The sequence below is a fragment of the Gossypium hirsutum genome, chromosome A02 (genome assembly GCF_007990345.1).
Source record: "Gossypium hirsutum isolate 1008001.06 chromosome A02, Gossypium_hirsutum_v2.1, whole genome shotgun sequence".
Taxonomy (NCBI): Eukaryota; Viridiplantae; Streptophyta; class Magnoliopsida; order Malvales; family Malvaceae; genus Gossypium; species Gossypium hirsutum.
In genome coordinates, this window is record NC_053425.1 from 16,455,316 (window position 1) to 16,477,755 (window position 22,440).

The 22,440-nt window shown below is 34.4% G+C and overlaps 1 protein-coding gene and 1 long non-coding RNA gene across 2 annotated transcripts; one reads left to right on the forward strand and one right to left on the reverse strand.

Annotated features, from left to right (window-relative positions):
* The first annotated feature begins 1,509 nt into the window (after positions 1-1,509).
* Positions 1,510-2,601, forward strand: LOC107952048 (uncharacterized). Its single transcript, XM_016887286.2, has 2 exons — positions 1,510-1,807; positions 1,927-2,601. The coding sequence occupies exons 1-2, from the start codon at positions 1,589-1,591 to the stop codon at positions 2,335-2,337; spliced, it is 630 nt and encodes a 209-aa protein (XP_016742775.1). The 5' UTR covers positions 1,510-1,588; the 3' UTR covers positions 2,338-2,601.
* A 458-nt stretch (positions 2,602-3,059) lies between these two features.
* LOC107952049 (uncharacterized) lies at positions 3,060-3,887 on the reverse strand. The gene is made up of 2 exons (XR_001698720.2): positions 3,596-3,887; positions 3,060-3,305 (listed from the first exon to the last, which is right to left on the reverse strand). It is a non-coding gene; the product is annotated as an uncharacterized lncRNA (long non-coding RNA).
* Positions 3,888-22,440: the final 18,553 nt, after the last annotated feature.

A 22,440-nucleotide genomic window follows, 5' to 3' on the forward strand; every position in this document is an offset into this window, starting at 1 on the left:
TTGTTTGTCTCTTTTCTTTTATGTTTGCTTCAAAAAAAAAAAGAACTAACTTTTTTTAACTGGGTTGTTTTTTTTTTGTATTCTATTCCATCGGTGTCCAAAATACATAAGATTTTTGTTTGGCTTTTATAGCCGAATTAAAGTACAGTTATATTGTTTTTCTTTTTTTCTTTTTTTCTTGTTCATTGTTTCTTTGCTTTTGCTTTCTGTCTTCTATTTTTTTTTTGTCTTCTTTTCCTTTTTTGCAGGTGATGGTAGCAGAAGAAGAGTTAGATGGCATGCCTGCTGATGCAGCAAGACTGTAACATGGATGGAGTTAGGACGAATTAAGGTTTCTAATTTTTTTTTAGATTTTGAACTTTTGGGCTTTTTTTTATATTTGGACCAATCTATTTTTATAAATGGATTTAATAATGAAATCTTTATTTTTTTTTTAGGCCAGACGAATTTAGCCTATTACATATATGAACTTCAATTTCAAGTTTATGCATAAATCTTGGATTTTTGACAACTTTGACTCTTGATTAACAAATATTTCTCCTACTAAAGTGCTTCCAGCTTCCACCCAAATTTGCCTCTTCATAAATTGGCTGCGTTAGTCTTTCAACTACCAAAATATGCTTAGCTCCATTTCCTTCAAATTGGATTATAGTGAGCAACTTAATAGGTGCTCTTACATAACTTTGGGTTCATGTTAGTGTGCTTGAGCTTTGGTCCATCTTTATTAGGCTTCTTAGCTCGAATTAATCATGATGTGACATGTCACTAATATATGTAGGGGTTGCATAACCATTCAATTGCAAAATAAGTTACAATTAAGGTTAAAGTTGGAATGTGCAAACAAAATTAACATTATTGATAAGTACAAGACCCACAAATGAATTGTGAAAGTTATATTTGTGATTAAAGTTGGACAAAAATAAAATCAAAAGTTGTCGAATTCAAGATGCTTGTGATATATATACACATGTATATAAATTAAATAGTTGAGAATAATGAATTAAATAGTTAGGGATTTAGGGAAGATCAGTGTTGCACTTTCTTTCAATACTGAATATAAAATAGTCATTCTAAAAAACAAGAAGGAGAAAAATTCTAAATATCAAACATTCAAAGATTTCACAGTTATTTATGTTATGACAATTGACAATGTCGTACGGAGAATGGAATTAGATGTCTGTTTGCGGATCCAAGAAGATAGTTCCCACGAGGAAATTATCTACTCCTTTCAGAGCTTTCTCGGTTTGAAAATTTATCATTTGGTTACCAAAATTTCACGAGACATATTTGAAAAGTGCTTTATCCGAATGGAACTTTTTTTTAATCACAAACAACAGATGTTGGCTATGAAAGACAGGCTGAATTTAATTGTATAGGGGAAGAGGGAGTATTGAAAGCTTTCCGAGTTAAAGTTGTTTCAGTGACCCAACTGTGGAAGTTGTAGTTATTTATGGTATTAAAGAACCCTTCGCATTCAAGACCTTCACCTATGCGTAGTCTCACCACATTTAATTGCCCGTACTTCCTCACCTCTCAACTCCCAAACTTCTGCCTATATAAACCATCTATACGTTTCAGCATTTTATCAATGGTTTCCTTTAAAGCCTCACTCTCTCCGGAAATGGGGAAGGCCAAGTCGGAGTTTGAGAATTTATGGAAGAAGAGAAACTTGGAAGAGCCTTTAGATGGTGACGGAGAAACTCTCATAAAGCGATTGAAAACCGAAAGAACAAAACCAGGGTTTGATATGGAGCTTCACCTCGACACTCCATTGCCTATAGAGTGGCAAAGATGTCTTGATCTTCAGGTATATATATAGACAGAGACATGCATATATGGACAAGTATTTTTTAGTTCATACAATGAACGAACAGGGTTATATGATACTTACAATCTTATTATTGTTTCGGTTTTGTGGGTGTTCAGTCAGGGACGATACACTTTTACAATTCAAGGACTGATACGAGAACTTGTAAGGATCCAAGGACAAGCCCTGAGTGTCCAAGCACTGGGCACATGAGTTTAGACCTTGAGCTAAACTTACCATGCGTTTCTAATGCAACAAATCCGGAAGCCGTGAGCAAGCAAAACTGTGTCGGCTCAGTTGAGAAGAAGCTCAACAGTTGGGGAGGATTAATGCAGAAGCGTCCGTGGTTAACGATGGAAGAGGCGAAGGAGGAAGAGGAGGAGATGGTAGCAACAGTGTGCAGGCAGTGCCATATGTTGGTGATGCTAATCAAATCATCACCTGCTTGCCCTAATTGCAAATTCAGGCACCCACCACCAGACCCAGGCCCTCCAAAACTATTCAACCAAAGGCTTAGCCTCCTGTGCTAGTAAGGCGTGATGGATCATCAAGCTCATCATCTCCAACATATGTATACATATAAGCTTCTTAAACCATTGAAATCTACATTTAGAAATCTGCCATTTTTCAATAGTGACTGAATATAATGTACAAGATATTTCTAGCCTCTGAACTCTGAAGCTTCGCCTGTTTCAATGTAAACCTAAAATGGGATCCTCGAAACCTCAATTTTCAATATTGTACGTGTTTTAAACAACCTCACTCCATAATTTAGTTCAATCTTTTTCCTGTTACATCATAAAGCAGTCTCTGGTCATTACAGATACGAGCAAAAGGCAGGGAGATTTCCTTAATAAATTTAAAATTAAAATAACATTATAAATTTAAAAGATTAACAAAAATGAAATATAAAATTAATTTGGAGAATAGAAAAGTAAATATTTTTATTTAAAAGATTGTTGAGCATGTATTGACTTGATTTTAAGAAGACATTGAGAATTTCTTACGGAAAAATTTTAAAAAAATAAAATATTATAATGTAATTTGAGATATGAACTTGGAATGTTTTAATGTTGAAAGGTATATGAAACAACATATTCAACTATTGCTGAGCTTTGCATTAAATTATAAATTATCTTTCATCTATATTAATTTTATATAAATGAAAACGATATAAGTAGATGACCTAAAATTTTGATAAATGAATATCATATGTAATGGCTAATTTTGACCCGAGTCCAGACCACAAGAATAGAATAAATAAAACTAAAATAAAAAAAATTTTAAAAGTCCATTTACAGTGTTTAGTAACTTAAATTATAACAGTCCAATATAGGCCCAAAATCATTAAAACCCTAAAGACCCAATTGGCTCCATAACTTTAACTAATTTTCAGCAAAAACAAAGAAGAAAAAACCCTAGCACCCTTGACCAGCCGCCGCACACCTCTGCCACCGTAGCCCACACACCAACCACCTCCTCCACGCGCGTTTGACACCTGCAAAGAAGGATTCGCACGCAAGCAGTAAAAAACAAGAAAGAAATAACAAAAATAATAGAAACGAATAGGCTTAAAATTTTCTATAAAGACCACAACGGCCATCTTGTATTTTTTTTTCCAGATACGAAATCAATCAAAAAAAACTAGAAAAGTTTATAAAGGTGATCTTCTTTTTTGTATTTCTAGTATTTTAATCGTGAGTTTGTTTTATTTGTTTTTATTTTTCTCTCTTTTTTTTGTGTATGTTTACATCTTCGAAAATAAAAAAGGAAAAGAAACAAACCCACCTGAGCAGTCCCGCAAGCCTGTCGTCGGGGATCTCTCCGTCGTCGAGAATTGGACCTAAAAGGGAGGGGGAGGGACTTTCTCTTTCGCATTTTCGAAGCTTGGGGAGCATGGCCTTTCGGGTTCACCTGGAACGGAGCTAAAAAGTCCCTTTCGCGCAACGCCGGCCATTGGCCTCGACTGCGGCACGGTGGACTACTGAGGGCTCTCTTCGCCGGACGTGGGAGAGAAGGGTGAAAGAGAGTTGAGAGTGATTCAGTTTTTTTTTTTAAAGGGATAAGGGCTGAAATAAATTTTTTTTTAAAAAAAAATTGGTTTAAATACAACCCCTGAAACGACGTAGTTTCACTCCCCTCCCCACACGCCTCAAAACGGCATCGTTTTGGGGAGGGAACCTGCAACCCGACCCGCATAAGCGCTAGGATCCGCCTGTTACCCATTATTGGGATATTTTCGCGCGAGGTCCCCCTACTTTTGGGGCACGCTGCAATTGGGCCTTTGTCTGTTTCTTTTTTTTTTAATTTAGCCACATAATTTCATTTTTGATGCGCCTTAGTCCACATTGAAACGCAGCACATAGGGGTTGGGGAATAATTCCCCAGCTAACCCCTGTTCCTTCGCATGCGTTCTATTTTAGTCCTTAGCAGCTTTTGTTATTTATGATTTTTGCCCCATAGTTTTACTTTGACTTCAATTTAATCCTTGACATGTTTCATTATATACTATTTTAAATTATTTTACATATTATTTATTTTAAGTTTTTTATATACACTATTTATTTTAAACTTTTATATATTATACATTTTAAGTTTATGTACATAATGTAGTTTAAACTATTTTATATATTATTTATTTTAAACCTTTTATATTAGTTATTTTAAACCGTTTTACATTGTTTATTTTAAATATTTTTTGTTATTTTTTTAACTATTTTATATATTATTCACTTTAAATTTTTTATATAATATTTATTTTAAACTGTTTTTTAATACATGTTATTTTGAATTGTTTTATATATATTAATTACTCCACATTACTTTTTTTTATTTTAAAATCTTTTTATATTATTTTTAATTATTTATTATTATAAATTTATATATAATGTTTATTCTTAAACTTCCTTTTTATATGGATTATTTATTTTCAAATTTCTATTTATTGTTTATCTTAAACTCTTTATACATTATTTATTTTATTTTTTATATATTATTTATGTTAAACTTTTATTTTATTTTATGTATATTATTTATTTTAAATTTATTTTTACGTATTATTTATTTTAGACTTTTTATTTTAAATTGTTTTGTATTATTTACTTTAAATTGCTTTTATGGTATTTATTTTAAACCTTTTTATATGTATATATATTATTTATTTAAAATTATCTTATTATTTGTTTTAAGTTGTTTTGTATTATTGCTTCATTTCTATTTTATTGATTGGTATTAAAAATAATGTATGTTGTGTGATTATTGCCATTGTGTATTTTAATTCGTTGATTTCGTATTTTTTGTATTATTGTCATTCGCTTGTGTAATGTTGAATTCATGTACTATTGTCCATGCTCATTACTCTATTTTTATTTTCGTATCATCGTATCAGCGTATCATGAATTTAATCCCAACATGTTTATCCAACTTAAATCGTTTTATTTTAATCCAAACAAATAATGCACATCGTTTAAATATCGTACTCAATATTGTTCGAAAACAAAAATTTTCAAAATAAGGTAATGTTTCGCGTTTTGGAACATCGAGGAATTGTGCACAACATCGAGGAATTGTGCACTAACTTACGGGGTTTCGTTTTTTCGTTGATCTTAAATGGCCAAACATCCTTTCGAGTTTTAAAATACATGGAATCCCAATTAAAATTAAAGATAAACTTGCACTCAGGAGTTCATGGTATCGTGTCCTAACTTACGGGATGTTATACTTCGATATCCCGAGATGAGGAAATCTTTAGCAACCATTTTGATCTAATTCAAGCGCCTTTAAAATCTACATTAATAAAAAAGTATCGTATTTTAAATTCGTTCTTGATTTTCATCTTTCGACATTAAAACACTAACTAATCAAAAATCGGTACCAATTTTGGGCGTGACGAGGGTGCTAATACTTCCTCGCATGTAACCGACTCCCGAATCCGTTCTCTCGAGTTTCGTAGACCAAAATCACCGTTTTAGTAAACTAAAATGTTTTATTAAAACAAAGGTGATCCGATCACACCTAATAAAGATCGGTGGCGACTCCCGTTTTAATCTTCGCCTTTCAAACAAAGTCGATTCCCGTTTTCAAAAAACTGGTTTCGACAGCTTGGTGACTTCGCTGGGGACATTTGAGAGTCAAGCCATAAGTTGATTAGTTTTTGTCTCTTGTCGAAAATTGAAAATTTGTTTTAAATTTACGATTACTTCATTATATGTTATTTATTACTTTCGTGGTTTTCTTTATAATATGTTTGCTTTAAGTGGTTTAATTCTTGTAATGTATTTTTGCATATCGCATCGCATAAATTGGTCGATTTTACCCTTTAAGTGGAAGTGAAAAACTATTCCTTCGTGAGGTCTTCACCTCTGTATAGGATAGTGGATCGCTTTCGGGATACATCCGTACCTCCGTCTTTGTGAGATTTTCATCTCCGTATAGCCGTAGGGAAATATATTCCCCTGAACTAAACTCGGTCCGTATGAGCCTATAACGGGTGAGGGTCGAAGAATCTGCTGGTTTAGATACCCTTACTCTAGAACCGAACCACATATAGAGAGACCTAGTAGCCTACCCTGGGTAGAGCCATGCCAAACCTTAATGGTTGCCCAGATAAGTGTTCTATTTTGTTGTTTATTTCTTCTGTACTGACGTATTTTGTTTTATTTTGTCTATGATTGCATTGCATTACATCATCATAGAAAGGAGGTGTTGATTCATATTCGATTGTTAAATAGAAGAGCTTGCCGTGGGAAAATAGATTTCTTGATAAAGTTGGTTATAGTACGGTTGTCTGAATATGGTCTAAGTAAACACAACGAAAGAAGACTGTCAGTCTGCGGAGCAATACAAAACTTTATTTCATTGCCCGAAGATTCAAGTCAACAAATATTATTCGAGAGCCGTCACATCTTGACTTTCTTAAAGGAGCTAATGAGTATCGCGGGGATAAGTGAGCAATGAGTCACGGCCTGGATCAAGCAAAAAGAGTTAATAGGGATATCTTTTAGAAAACTCGCAAGACTCGACCATGACATCCGGACATGAAGAGGAAAATAGGTGCTTTCGCCTGGAATATGAGGGCAATGCCGCATATGTAATCCGTTTTATGTAAAGAAATTTATTTTCTAGAAAAGTTATTCTAATGGAATTGAATCTAGAGTTAACGCCTCTCTTTCTATTTGCATTCATCCCATGCATTTGCATTGTATTTCATCACATGCATTTGCATTGCATTTCATCACATGCATTAGATTTTCACAAAAGAACCCTAATTAGGTAAAATTATTTCAGCTAACTTGGGAACCGACAAAAGTCTACTAAACTGAGCATCGTTACGGTACTCGCGCAAGAATAAAGCCATGGACCAAAGATTGGAGAGAATAGATCAAATGCAAATACAGATGCAATAGCAATTGACCAAGATTCAACAAGATATGCGGGAACAAATACTAGAATTCCAAAGAAATATGATGGGCCAGTTAACCTAGTTATTAGCCGGAGAACTTAAGAAAAGGAGTGGCCCAGTGGTCAACAGTGGGGATGATAATAAAGACCTCATAAGCGTCCTGACCCTACCAGACACGCATCCACAGGGGGTACCCGTCATTATCGAACCCCAATATCAGACGGATACCTCGGCACTGCTGAACTTCTCAATGGGTTCAGGTTTTAACCCGAAGGATGATCGAGCTAAACTGGTTGTTCTGACGAAAGCAAAGGAAAGGGGAGAGTAAACTCTAAAGGCCCCGAAGAAGAAGGAAAAATAAGCGAATAGTACGAGTAGGTATAACAAAGGCCATTCGAAACCGATTACAGTAATCTAGCCAAGGACGGTAACTACCAGCCATCAGGTCTCCCCAAGACAAGAACCCAATCCAAGACCGAACTCTGAAAAACCCTAGTTCGCGCCCATCCCAATCACGTATAAGGAGTTATACCAAATTTTGTTTGACGCACATGCTGTATCCCCTTTTTACATGAAACCAATACATCTTCCATACCTTAAATGGTACAATGTCAGCGGCCAATGCGAATAACATGCGAGAATCACAGGGCATTCAATCGAGAAATGTACCGCTTTTAAAAATTTAATCGAAAGATTCATCAAAATGGGTATTGTAAAATTCGATGATCCCTCTGGCGGAGAAAATCCGTTACCCAACCTTTCTATTAAAGGGGTAAATATTGTGAGTTCCATGATGGATAAGGGCGTGAGATCCAAGAATGCATCGAGTTCAGGGCTCTAGTGCAAGACCTGATATTGGGGGATTTGAATATTAACTACATATTCGAAGAGGGAACTAGGGAATCGACTTTTCCAAGCTTATACCCTTACGCACTTAGGGTATTTTGAACAATAGGACTATGGAAAAGATCCTTGTATTTTTAGAGCTAATTTAAAGTAATGCTCAGAACACGCCTATTGTTCTAAGCCTAGAAGCAATAAGAGGCCTTTTGTGAAATAGAATTACGTCCAAAATCTTCATTTTAATAAAACGCATCTTTGTTATCATTTTGAGTAAATATTCTTTTTTCTTTCCATTTCATTCAGATAATTATTCTTAGATTCTTTCGTTCTTTGGATTTTATCTCAAATATTCTTTTATTCTTCATTCATGATCATACCATACAAATAATCATCCTTAGAATCATTTATTCTTTGGAATCTGCCTTCGTACCTACAAAAGGTCCCCATATATCAATGACGTAAACGACGCTATCACTGACTCCGAGTCTCCTTTTGAGCGAGATATGTGTCTAGAGGGATCTCAGGACCTTGAAGATGATAGAGATTGTAGTCTATCTCCTGATTTGTTAAGGATGGTAGAACAAGATGAAAAATAGATCCTACTATGCAAAGTCTCAGTGGCATTGCGAGCCTAGGAAAGAAATGAAGATCAAAGCCTAGCTCAACACAAAGACAAAGCGAGATATCATTGAGTTATTCCCAACTCAAATATGTTTTCGTATGATCACATCAAGATATGCCTAAGCTACTAAGACATGAAGATGCTATGGGGTGTTCGAACTAAGATATGAGGATGCTATGGGGTGTTCGAAAAGCACAGGATAATGGCTTTTCGATGGCTAGGCTAATCATAAGATTCGGGTACTACTAGTCCACCATGGAAGGGGATTGCGTCAATTATGTTATAAATGTCGGATTGAGAAAGACAAGACTTTTATGCCTTCTCCATTTCTTTATAGACTTTTACATGTGGGGCGTGGATGTTATGGGGCTGATCTCATTAAAAGCTTCTGGCCAACACCGATTCATCCTTGTGGTCGTCGATTACTTTACTAAGAGGGTGAAGGTACCTTCATATGCCAACGTTACAAGGTCGAAAGTTATCAAATTAAAAAAAAACAAAAAAAATGAGAGAAAGAGATCAAGTGCCGGCAAAGAATGCAAAAAAAAGGATCATGTCTAACAATGCACAACCTCACAATGACAAAATTTTGCAGTTAGACGCCATATCACAGTGCAGCAAAGGCAGCAAAAAACATAAACAAAAAAAAGATTGTGGAAGATAACCGGAACTTGAAAAGATTGGCATAAGAAGTCACCATTCACTCTCTATGCTTATTGAACGTCGGCCAAGACCTTCATCGAGGCAATACATTTCTCATTAGTTTACAGAATGGAAGCAATTTTGCCCATTGAAGTCAGATTCAGTTTCTCTGAGCTTTGTCAGAGCCGAAGTTATACAAAGTCGAATAGATCCAATTCTGATGTGATTAGTTGAATTTGATCAAAGAAATGAGGTTGAAAGCTATCCACCATGAGCAAATAACAAAAGGGCTCACCTCAAAAGGGAAAACTAGTATTGAAAAAGGTATTTCCTATAATAAAAAAAAAGGATTTTAAAGGAAAGTGTACGCCAAACTGGAAAGGACCTTATGTGGTAAAGAAGGCCTCATCTGGAAGAGTATCGATACTGACCAAGGTGATGGCAAGAACCTGCTTAATCTTGTGAATTCGGATTCAATTAAAAAATACTTCACAAAAAAAAAGAGAAAAATGAGAGGCTAAGGCGAAAACCCGCAAAGATGGCTTTGAGACCGAAGGGCATTTGAGTTGGAAACCTAAAAAAAACGGCTCAAATTTAGATCAAAGTGGGGCATACAGTAGTCTTGCTATGCTTGAATTAACAATGAAGAAGTATGCTATGTCTTGGGGCATCGACAAAGTACTCTGGATCCCTTAAACACAAATTGAGCTCAAAATGATCCTCAAGAAGTTGGTACAGAGAAGCTCAAGCTGCGATATCTGGGGCACCTAGTTTCCCATTTTACCCATTTTGAATTTTCTATTACCTTATTCTTTTCAAGATACGCTTCCGATAAATTCTCTTTTTAATTGCATTTACTATCATTGGTTAACTTATTTGTTTCGAGCTATGCTCTCAATTAATTTCCCTCTTGTCCATTGTTACAGTCTTTTTCAAGATAACACTTTCATAAAAAGAATTTTGCATATTACTTTGGAAGCTTCTAAATTATACAAGAATCTGAAATAGGACTATTGTTTATAACTCACCAAGCCTAAGGGTTGGAAACATTGGAGAAAGATGATTACCTCTTTGAACTTTTTATTGGTTGAAAAAAAAAGACAAGATATTTCGTCGACGATATAACCTCGAGAAATAACGAGAAATTTCAACCCAAGTGTAAAAGGGGATCATTCTCGGGAAAAGAAAAATGATATTCTGCATTCATACAGATATCAGACATATACATCTGGTCATTACACCCAGGGAATGGTGTAACAAATCAAATTGATTGAAGATGATACAAATCCTATACCTCTGAATTGTAGCAGGATGGATGGATGAAACCAAATGTTATTCCCCTGAAGATGCAGTGGGAGGTACAAACCTTATGTCCTAGAAGGTACAGTGGAAGGGACTCTCAAATTACAGCGGGGAAAGCTTGCTGAGCAGAATACGATTGTTTCTCTGAGTTTTCTGTCAAGAATACCAGCTGAATAAAAGGGCAGCATAATACGTCAACGATAAAGCCCTGATGAACTATGAGCAATGACACCTTAAGCACCTAAAAAGGAATCATTCTTATGACATTTCTGCATTCATATCATTCATCTAGTTAGGAGCATTTGACTCATTCTGATCATGGCATCCTAATTATTGGGCATAAACATAAGCCCATAAAATCGATTCTACAAATCATGTCCTTAGAGGATGGTGTAGTAACATCGGTGAATTCACAGATCTTATCTCCCTAAGTAGTAGTGGAGCAGATCGAAGATGGTGAATCTTGTCTTCCTAACCAGTAGTAGAGTAGATTTAAGCCACCATCCTACCTCCCTAAGCAGTAGTAGAGTAGGCTGAAGATTACAGATCTTGTCTCCCTGAAGTTGCAGTGGAACAGATCGAAGACGGTGAATCTTGTCTCCCTAACTAGTAGTGGAGTAGATTTAAGCCATCATCCTATCTCCCTAAGCAGTAGTGGAGTAGGCTGAAGATTACAGATCTTGTCTCCCTGAAGTTGCAGTGGAATAGATCGAAGACAGCGAATCTTGTCTCCCTAACTAGTAGTGGAGCAGATTTAAGCCATCATCCTATCTCCCTAAGCAATAGTGGAGTAAGTTGAAGATTGTAGGTCTTGTCTTCCTGAAGTTGTAGTGGAGAAGATCGAAGCCGCAAATCTTGTCTCCCTAACCAATAGTGGAGCAGATTTAAGCCACCATTCTATCTCCCTAAGCAGTAGTGGAGTAGGCTAAAGATTACAGATCTCGTCTCCCTAAAGTTGCAGTGGAACAGATCGAAGACAGTGAATCTTGTCTCCCTAACCAGTAGTGGAGTAGATTTAAGCCACCATCCTATCTCCCTAAGCAGTAATGGAGTAGGCTAAAGATTGCAGATCTTGTCTCCCTTAAGTTGTAGTGGAACAGATCGAAGACGGTGAATCTTGTCTCCCTAACCAGTAGTGGAGCAGATTTAAGCCACCATCCTATCTTCCTAAGCAGTAGTAGAGTAGGCTGAATATTGCAAATCTCGTCTCCTTAGAGGTGCAGTGGAACAGATCGAAGACGGTGAATTTTGTCTCCCTAAGCAGTAGTGGAACAGATTTAAGCCACCATCCTATCTCCCTAAGCAGTAGTGGAGTAGGCTGAAGATTGTAGATCTTGTCTCTCTGAAGTTGCAGTGGAGAAGATCAAAGCCGCAAATCTTGTCTCTTTGAAGTTGCAGTGGAGCAGATTGAAGTTGCGAATCTTATCTCCCTGAAGTTGCGGTGGAGCAGATTAAAGCCACAAGTCTTATACCCCTGAAGTTGCAAGAGAGCAGATTGAAGTTTACGACCTTATCTCCTTAAAGTTGCAGTGGAGCAGACTGAAGATAGTGAATTTCATTCCACTAAAGTTGTAGTTAAGTATATTGAAGCTACTTGAAGAAAAGAAGCACCAAAGAAGTTAAAATTTGACAAGACCATGCAAAATTGGCCCTTTCTAAGGTCTTTGCTCCATTCTCGTTACACGACAATGAGCAAAGAAGGCAGCTGTAATGGCCAATTTTGACCCGAGCCCAAACCAAAAGAATAGAACAAATAAAACCAAAATAAAAAAATTTTAAAAGTTCATTTGCAATGTTTAGTAACCCAAATTACAACAGTCCAATATAGGCCCAAAATCCTTAAAACCATAAAGACCCAATTGGCCCATAACTTTAACTAATTTTCAATAAAAACAAAGAAGAAAAAACCCTAGCACCCTTGACCAGCTGCCACACGCCTCTGCCACCGTCGCCCACACGCCAACCACCTCCTCCACGCGCGTCTGACACTTGGAAAGAAGGATTCGCACGCAAGCAGTAAAAAACAAGAAAGAAACGACAAAAAAAATAGAAACGAATAGGCTTAAAATTTTCTATAAAGGCCACAACGACTATCTTGTATTTTTTTTCCGGATACGAAATCAAATAAAAAAAAACTAGAAAAGTTTATAAAGGTGATCTTCTTTTTTGTATTTCTGGTATTTTAATCGTGAGTTTGTTTTATTTGTTTTTATTTTTCTCTTTTTTTGTGTGTATGTTTACATCTTTAAAAATAAAAAAAGAAAAGAAAAAACCCACCTGAGCAGTCCCGCAAGCCCGTCGTCGAGGATCTCTCCGTCATCGGGAATCGAACCTAAAGGGGAGGGGGAGGGATTTTCTCTTTCACATTTTCGAAGCATGGGGAGCATGGCCTTTCAGGTTCACCTGGAACGGGGCTAAAAAGTCCCTTTCGCGCAACACTAGCCATTGGCCATGACGGCAGCTCGGTTGACTGCTGAGGGCTCTCTTCGCCGGATGTGGGAGAGAATGGTGAAAGAGAGTTGAGAGTGATTCAGTTTTTTTTAAGGGATAAGGGCTGAAATGAATTTTTTTAAAAAAAATTGGTTTAAATACAACCCTTGAAACGACGTAGTTTCATTCCCTTTCCTACACGCCTCAAAACGGCGTCGTTTTGGGGAGGGAACCCGCGACCTGACCCGCATAAGCACTAGGGTCCGCGTGTTTTCCATTATTAGGATGTTTTCACGCGAGGTCCCCCCACTTTTGGGGCACGTTGCAATTGGGCCTTTGTATGTTTCTTTTTTTTTTTAATTTAGCCACATAATTTCATTTTTGATGCACCTTAGTCCACATTGAAACACAGCACATAGGGGTTAGGGAATAATTACCCAGCTAACCCCTGCTCCTTCGCATGCGTTCTATTTTAGTCCCTAGCAACTTTTGTTATTTATGAGTTTTGCCCCATAGTTTTACTTTGACTTCAATTTAATCCTTGACCTGTTTCATTACATACTATTTTAAATTATTTTACATATTATTTATTTTAAGTTTTTTATATATATTATTTATTTTAAACTTTTACATATTATATATTTTAAGTTTATGTACATAATGTAGTTTAAACTATTTTATATATTAGTTATTTTAAACCGTTTTACATTGTTTATTTTAAATATTTTTTTGTTATTTTTTTTAACTATTTTATATATTATTCACTTTAAATTTTTTATATAATATTTATTTTAAACTGTTTTTTGAATACAAGTTATTTTGAATTATTTTATATATATATTAATTACTCCACATTACTTTTTTATTTATTTTAAACTCTTTTTATATATTATTTTTGAATTGTTTATTATTATAAATTTATATATAATGTTTATTCTTAAACTTCCTTTTTATATGGATTATTTATTTTCAAATTTCTATTTGTTGTTTATCTTAAACTCTTTATACATTATTTATTTTATTTTTTATATATTATTTATGTTAAACTTTTATTTTATTTTATGTATATTATTTATTTTAAATTTCTTTTTAAATATTATTTATTTTAGACTTTTTATTTTAAATTGTTTTGTATTATTTACTTTAAATTAATTTTATGGTATTTATTTTAAACCTTTTTATATGTATATATATTATTTATTTAAAATTATCTTATTATTTATTTTAAGTTGTTTTGTATTATTGCTTCATTTCTATGTTTATTGATTGGTATTAAAAATAATGTATGTTGTGTGATTATTACCATTGTGTATTTTAATTCGTTAATTTCGTATTTTTTTTGTATTATTGTCATTCGCTTGTGTAATGTTGAATTCATGTACTATTGTCCATGCTCATTACTCTATTTTTATTTTCGTATCATCGTATCATCGTATCATAAATTTAATCCCAACATGTTTATCCAACTTAAATCGTTTTATTTTAATCCAAACAAATAATGCACGTCGTTTAAATATCGTACTCACTATTGTTCGAAAACAAAAATTTTCAAAATAAAGCAATGTTTCGCGTTTTGGAACATCGAGGAATTGTGCCCTAACTTATGAGGATTGGGTTTTCTCATTGATCTTAAATGGCCAAACATCCTTTCGAGTTTTAAAATACATGGAATCCCAATTAAAATTAAAGATAAACTTGCACTCGGGAGTTCATGGTATCATGTCCTAACTTACGGGATGTGATACTCCGATATCTCGAGACGAGGAAATTTTTAGCAACCATTTTGATCTAATTCAAGCGCCTTTAAAATCTACATTAATAAAAAAGGATCGTATTTTAAATTCGTTCTCGATTTTCATCTTTCGACATTAAGACACTAACTAATCAATTCGATACCAATTTTGGGCGTGACGAGGGTGCTAATCCTTCCTCGCATGTAACCGACTTCCGAATCCGTTCTTTCGAGTTTCGTAGACCAAAAACACCGTTTTAGTAAACTAAAAAGTTTTATTAAAACAAAGGTGATCCGATCACACCTAATAAAGATCGGTGGCGACTCCCGTTTTAATCTTCGCTTTCAAACAAAGTCAATTCCCGTTTTCAAAAAAATAATTTCGACTTCATATATATAATACTTTTATCATTACCCTAAAACACTATTATCATTATAATTAAACTCTTGATCTGATTATAATAGATTAGTTAGATTTTTTTATAGCTTAAATCTCTCTATATATAGAAAATTAATTTCAAACTTTAAATTTAAAAACAATCAACAATAACCAATAATTCAATCATTACTATATAAAATTTCAATAAAAAAGCTGACTACTTGAATAGATTATTATGGTAAAAAAGATAAATTACCTCTCTAAATTTAGTGCAATATACTTTTATCTTTTAACAATTTTCACTTACCCCTTTCAAATATATTTATTAATCAAATTCTAAATAAAAAATTATACCTTTATTTATTTATATATTTTATTTCTCTATTTTTAATTACAAAATAATAAAAATTTAATTATATATTGAAATGGTATAAATTTATATATACTAAATTATATTCCCGTGCATCACAAGTCAATTATATATATTAAATTTATAATATTTTGTAACGACCCTTTTTTTTAATGTCCGAAAAATTTAATTTTTAGATCAAATTTTTTAAAACAAGTTAATTCCAAAAATTAAACTAAGAGTTTTGGGGCAATAACTAGAATAAAAAGGAGAATTAGTAAGTGATTCATTAAGAGATTTAGTAATTTATTTGGAAGATTAGTAATTAATGCATAAAGATTTAATTCTCCCTTAATTGTTATTTAACCAAGCCCTTGTGAGTAATTAAATCATGGATTAATTAAGCTAGTGAAAGATTTACTTTGATCTAATCCATAAATTCCCACTAACCATTTCCAAACTAATTCATATCCTTGAGAGTATTATATTAGATTTAATAAGTTAAAATTAGAATCCCATGTGATAGTCTGATGGTTAGGGTACTCACCGTTCCAGATGTAGCCTGTATTTGTATCGCATTAGTCGTGTTTGTTGTTCGGGCTTTACCCTGCTCTTGTAATTCATCAAAAAAAATTTTAAATTAAAGTAAATCATGGCCATTATCTTCTCTTAAGTCTGCAAATAAGAAAAAAAAATGAAAACTAGAAGGTTTCTCTCCATTTTCAATCAAGTAGAAGAAGCTTCCAATTGTAAGTCTCTTTGGGAAACTAATGTGTTGATTTTCATATTTCAAACTTGAAATTTATAAGTTAGGAATGAAGTTTTATAAGGATTAGGTTAAATGGCAATGGTTGAAAGCTTAGGAAGTTTAGAGAGAGAATGGAAATAACATGAATTATAGGTATTTTTTTGTTAGCTTGAGACTTCTAAATTATAATGTAAGTGAAAGAAATAGATTCAAATATGAGAATTTTGAGTTATGTGGAATTCAGACGTTAGAGTTTCGGATGTCAAGTTTAGGCAATGCATTTCATGTTTAGTTTAAATGATTTTATTGTTTGAATGTGTGAATCTAATCTTGCCTTGATGTTTGTTTGATGAATCCTAGCTAAGGAAATGGCTAAATCTTCAAAAAAAAAGGGAAAGGAAAAGGTGTCTAAGGCATGATGCTTACGGTTTGTGCTAACCTAATTCGTTTCCTCTACATAAGATTATTATGTAGTTAGGCTTAAGGAATTATTAATGATGATTTGATGACATTTAATTCGTTACTTTGGTTTAATGATTTTGAAAATCGTTTATATGATATTGAGAAATGGTATAATCTAGGTTGTGATATCATGATGAGAATTATGAATGATATTGAGAAATAGTATAATCTTGATTTAATGATGTTATGAATGCCCTATTAAATGATGCCAGATCTAGTTCAAGTATAGTTGGTATGACATAGGATTCATTGTGTTCAAAGAAGCTTTGGCGCTTGTGCGCACCTTATTTGGCACTTGTATGCGTTACTTGACTCTTGTGAGCATATTACCTAACATTTGTGTGCATTTTATACTGGCACTTATGAGCATATTGTGGAGTGTTAGGGGAAATTAATGAATTTATACTCGTTTGACACTTATGTACATCATTGTGGAGTGTTGGGGGATTAATCCATATATCTATTCTCGAGTCCACATTCAGCTAATAGAGGCTAAAATATGATAATGAGATTTGGTTTAAATTACAAATGAAAATGTGATATATGTAAAATCAATGATAATGTTGACTTAAATACCTTAAAGGTGATTTGAAATATCCATCTCTTATTATGTACTCATTGCTGAATATTATGGAATTCAATCAAATGATATGTTATAATGTTATATTAGTATGCTTTATTGCTTCATGCTTTTAAGTTTTAAAATCAAATTATGTAAGCACATTTAAGCTTTCAATTCTGAGCATTGAAATGTGTTTGTTTTTGTATGCAAGTGTTGAGTTGACTTTTTATTAGCTCATAAGATTCAGCAGCATCCAAAGCCTCATACCTTAGCTCAATCTAGTGATCATTGTGATACCCCACACTTGACTTGATTGCTGGATTCGAATGTGTGACATCACATTACGCTGCCCAAGCAACTCAAGCTATTATAATATAAATACATTCAATACAATCATCTAAAGAATTCATGTACATGCATTTGAATATTCATTGATTTCATTTTATCAATTTACGAGGGTATACGAGGTTAATTTTAGAGTTAGAATTTGAATCCAAACTCAATTTTTAAAATTTCTATATTATTTCTCGAGATATTAGAATGCATTTTTTGAGACAAGATCATGTTTGTCTCGAGACCTGAGACAAGATCATGCATTTTTCCCTATTTTTGCTTTGATGTTTGGAAGTCTTAAGACAAGAAATATCTCGAGACAAAGGGTTCCTTTCTCGAGACCTGAAACAGGATAGATCTTGTTTATCTTTGATTTTTCCTTGTCAAGAGATAAAGACCACTCTATCTCGAGAGATTTATCCAATTTTCTCGAGACTCAAAAAAGTAGTCTCGAGACCTAGACTATTTTTAACCACCCTAAATAGTACTTTCTCATTCTTGAGGTCTCAAGACATGTTCTTCCTATCTCGAGACTATTGATCTGCTACAATTCGTTGTGGAAAATTATAGTCTTTTCAACACTTAATAAGCTTGTTTTCAAACCATTTTATTAGTAGTTTGATTAGTTTTCCAATTTAGTAGGTTAGATGCAATTTTAGTAAAATAAGTGGTTTTACGCATATTTTAGTATTGTAACGATCCATTGGGCCAATATGGGCCTAGGATAGGACAAATGAGCCAATTTAGTGTGTAGGACACCATTTTCAGGCTAAGGAACACCAAGGACAATACACGTGTCACAACACCACAGTTCGAAGCTCCACAAGTTCTATTCGAAGTAAGGTGACGCAATACTGTTGTGATGAGGATTATAATTCTACCAAGGGTGTTTCCATCTGCACAATGTAATTTTATTAGTTTTAAGGCCTATGTTACCTATATATAGTAAGGTCTAGGTTGAGTTTAAAAAGTTGTTTTTAGATTATTAGTTAGTAAATTTAGTTTTATTAGAATTTAGTTTAGATTCAAAACATATTTTCATTCTTGTTTCTGACTTGGATTCAATTTGGATCCAAGCCATCGTTCACTCAGTTATTGATATTTTTCTTTTGGTTTTCTATTCCAATTGACGATATCTCGACGACTATTAAAAGGATTTTTGGCTTCTGAGTGCATCCAATATCACAAATGGATCAAATCATTTATTCATTTCTTTTTAATTTAATTTTTGTTAGAATTAAGTGACTCAAATTCTTATTTAAATAAAATACGATGGAAAATAAAATAAAAGTAAAATCCATATAGAACTAGACTTCTTTTATTTTATTTTAGAATAAGGTTTTAAACCTTATTAAACTCCATCTATTTTATATTGATTAGGATAAGGTGTTCCAATCCTACTAGAATATGGCTTTGCAAGCCTATAAATAGACATAGTCTATTCCTCTTGTATTAGATTCAAATTTTTCGACATAGTGAATTTCCTTCTCCTCTGCCCGTGGTTTTTTCCCCGAAAGGGTTTCCACGTAAAATTTGTGTTCTTTATTTATTTTATTTTATTTTATTTTATTTTTTCACAAATTGGTATCCGAGCTTCTGGGTTATTCATCTCGATCACGATAATGGTGTCTTTGAAGTATGAAATTCCGCTGTTGGATCGCAACACCAGATTTGCATTGTGGCAAATTAAGATGCAAGGAATTCTTGCACAGATGGATCTGGAGGATGCCCTGCTAGGGATAGATAAGATGCCTTTGACATTAACAAATGAAGAGAAGAAGCGTAAGGATCGAAAGGCATTAACACAATTACATCTGCATTTGTCCAACGAAATTTTGCAGGATGTGATGAAAGAGAAAACTGTCGCTGCATTATGAAAGAGGCTAGAACAAATATGTATGTCGAAAACTCTAACAAGCAAGTTGCATATGAAGCAGCGTCTTTATGCTCATCGTTTGGAGGAAGGTGCGTCTGTACACGAACACTTAACAGTGTTTAAAGAAATTCTCTCAAACTTGGAGGCCATAGAGGTTCAGTATGATAAGGAAGATCTAGGGTTGATTCTATTTTGTTCGTTGTCCCCGTCTTATTCAACCTTTAGAGACACGATTTTATATAGCCGTGAGTCTCTCACAGTTGATGAGGTTTATGATTCTTTAACCTCGTATGATAAGATGAAGCATCTTGTGGTTAAACCCGACTCTCAGGGAGAGGGTCTCATTGTTCGTGGGAGATAAGATCGGAATGCTGATGATGATCGTGGTAGGACACAGGAACGGAATCCTCGGGGTAAATCTAAGGGTAGATCGAAGTCTTCAAACAGAGGTAAAACTTGCAACTTCTGCAAGAAGAAAGGGCACATTAAATCTGAGTGCTATAAGCTACAAAATAAGATTAAAAGGGAGGCTGCGAATCAAAAGGGAAAACAACCAGAAAATTTCGGTGAAGTTGATGTTGTAGAAGACTACAGCGATGGTGAACTTCTAGTCGCTTCTGTCAATGATTCTAAAGTAAGCGAGGAGTGGATACTTGATTCAGGCTGCACGTTCCACATGAGTCCCAATCGAGATTGGTTTACAACTTACGAAATAGTATCTGAAGATGTTGTTTTGATGGGAAATAATGCTTCATGTAAAATCGCAGGTGTTGGAACAATTAAAGTTAAGATGTTTGATGGAGTTGTCAGAACACTTAGTGACGTGCGTCATGTTCCAAAATTGAAAAGAAATTTAATTTCGTTGAGTACTCTTGATTCAAAAGGGTACAGATACACAGCTGAAAGTGGGGTTTTAAAGATTTCCAAAGGGTCCCTTGTTGTGATGAAAGGGCAGAGAAAGATTGCCAAGTTATATGTTTTACAGGGTTCTACTGTTACTGGTGATGCAGCTGTCGCTTCCTCTTCCTTGTCAGATGATGATATTACTAAATTTTGGCATATGCGCCTAGGGCATATGAGTGAGAATGGCATGACAGAATTAAGCAAAAGAGGACTTCTTAATGGGCAAGGAATTTGCAAACTGAATTTCTGTGAGCATTGTGTTTTTAGGAAGAAAAAGAGAGTTCGATTCACTAGAGAAATCCATAACACGAAGGGAACATTGGAGTATATTCATTCTGATCTGTGGGGGCCATCCAGAGTGCTTTCGAGAGGTGGAGCTAATTATATGCTAACCTTTATTGATGATTTTTCCAGGAAAGTTTGGGCATTTTTCCTGAAGCAGAAAAGCAATGTGTTTTCCGCATTTAAGTCTTGGAAAATTATGATTGAAAAACAGAAGGGAAAACAGATAAAATACCTCCGCACAGACAATGGCTTAGAGTTTTGTTCTGATGAGTTTAATAAATTGTGTAAGTCAGAAGGGATCATGAGACACTTGACAGTTCGTCATACTCCACAGCAAAACGGCGTTGCAGAACGAATGAACAGAACAATCATGGAGAAGGTTTGATGTATGTTATCAAATTCCAACTTACTGAAGGCATTTTGGGCAAAAGCGGCCTCTACTGCATGTTTTTTGAACAACTGATCTCCATCCGTTGCCATTGAGAAAAAGACTCCACAAGATGTATGGTCTGGTAATCCTACTAATTATTTTGATTTAAAGATTTTTGGGTGTCCTGCGTATGCTCATGTTGATAATGGAAAATTGGAACCGAGATCTATTAAATGCATTTTTCTTGGTTATAAAGCTGGTGTAAAAGGGTATAAGTTATGGTGTCCTGAAAACAGAAAAGTTGTGATTAGCAGAGATGTTGTTTTTAATGAAACTGCTATGCTACCTAACTTATCTTTTAAAGGCTCTTCCAATAAAGAAAATCAAAAGCAGGTGGAGCATCAGATTAATACAGAGTCAACTCCTCAAGCCAGAACAAAAATTGAAAATAGAGTTGCTTCTTCACCACAATACTCTATCGCCAAAAACAGAACTAGAAGAGAAATTAAACCTCTAAAGAAGTATGCCGAGGTTGATCTAGTTGCTTATGCTTTAAATGTGGCTGAAGATATAGATGTGAATCAAGAGCCATCTAATTATTCTGAGGCGGTTAGCTGTGAGGACTCAGAAAAGTGGATGTTTGTTATGCAAGAAGAGATGGAATCACTCCACAAAAACAGAACATGGGACCTTGTGAAACTTCCTAAAGGTAAAAAGGTTGTTCATTGTAAATGGGTGTTTAAAAAGAAAGAGGGGACTCTAGGAGTTGAAGAACCCAGATATAAAACAAGGCTTGTTGCAAAGGGTTACAGTCAAATTCTAGGAGTAGACTTCACAGATGTGTTCTCTCCAGTTGTTAAGCTTAGTTTGATTCGAGCTTTGCTTGGTATTGTGGCCATGCATGATTTGGAGCTTGAGCAGTTAGATGTAAAAACTGCATTTCTACATGGAGAACTTGAGGATGATATTTACATGCAACAACCAGAGGGTTTTATAGTCTCAGAAAAAGATGTCTATGTTTACTTGCTAAGAAAGTCCTTTTACGGTTTGAAACAGTCACCAAGACAGTGGTACAAGAGGTTTGATTCCTTTATGACTTCTCATGATTTCAAAAGAAGTAGTTTAGACAGTTGTGTTTACTTTAAGAAAAACAGTGATGGTTCTTTTGTGTATCTACTTCTTTATGTTGATGACATGTTGATAGCAGCAAAAGATAAAGGAGAGATAAGAAAGGTTAAAGCCCAACTAAGTGAAGAATTTGAGATGAAAGATTTAGGACCAGCAAAGAAGATATTTGGTATGGAGATTCTCAGAGATAGAAAAGCAAGTAAATTGTACCTAAGTCAGAAGGGGTACATTGAGAAAGTTCTTTGCAGGTTCAATATGCAAAGTGC

Coding starts and splice junctions, on each gene's coding strand:
- LOC107952048 (XM_016887286.2), top strand. CDS start 1,589: ATGGTTTCCTTTAAAGCCTCACTCTCTCCGGAAATGGGGAAGGCCAAG. Junction 1,808..1,926: donor AAAGATGTCTTGATCTTCAG/GTATATATATAG, acceptor GTGGGTGTTCAG/TCAGGGACGATACACTTTTA.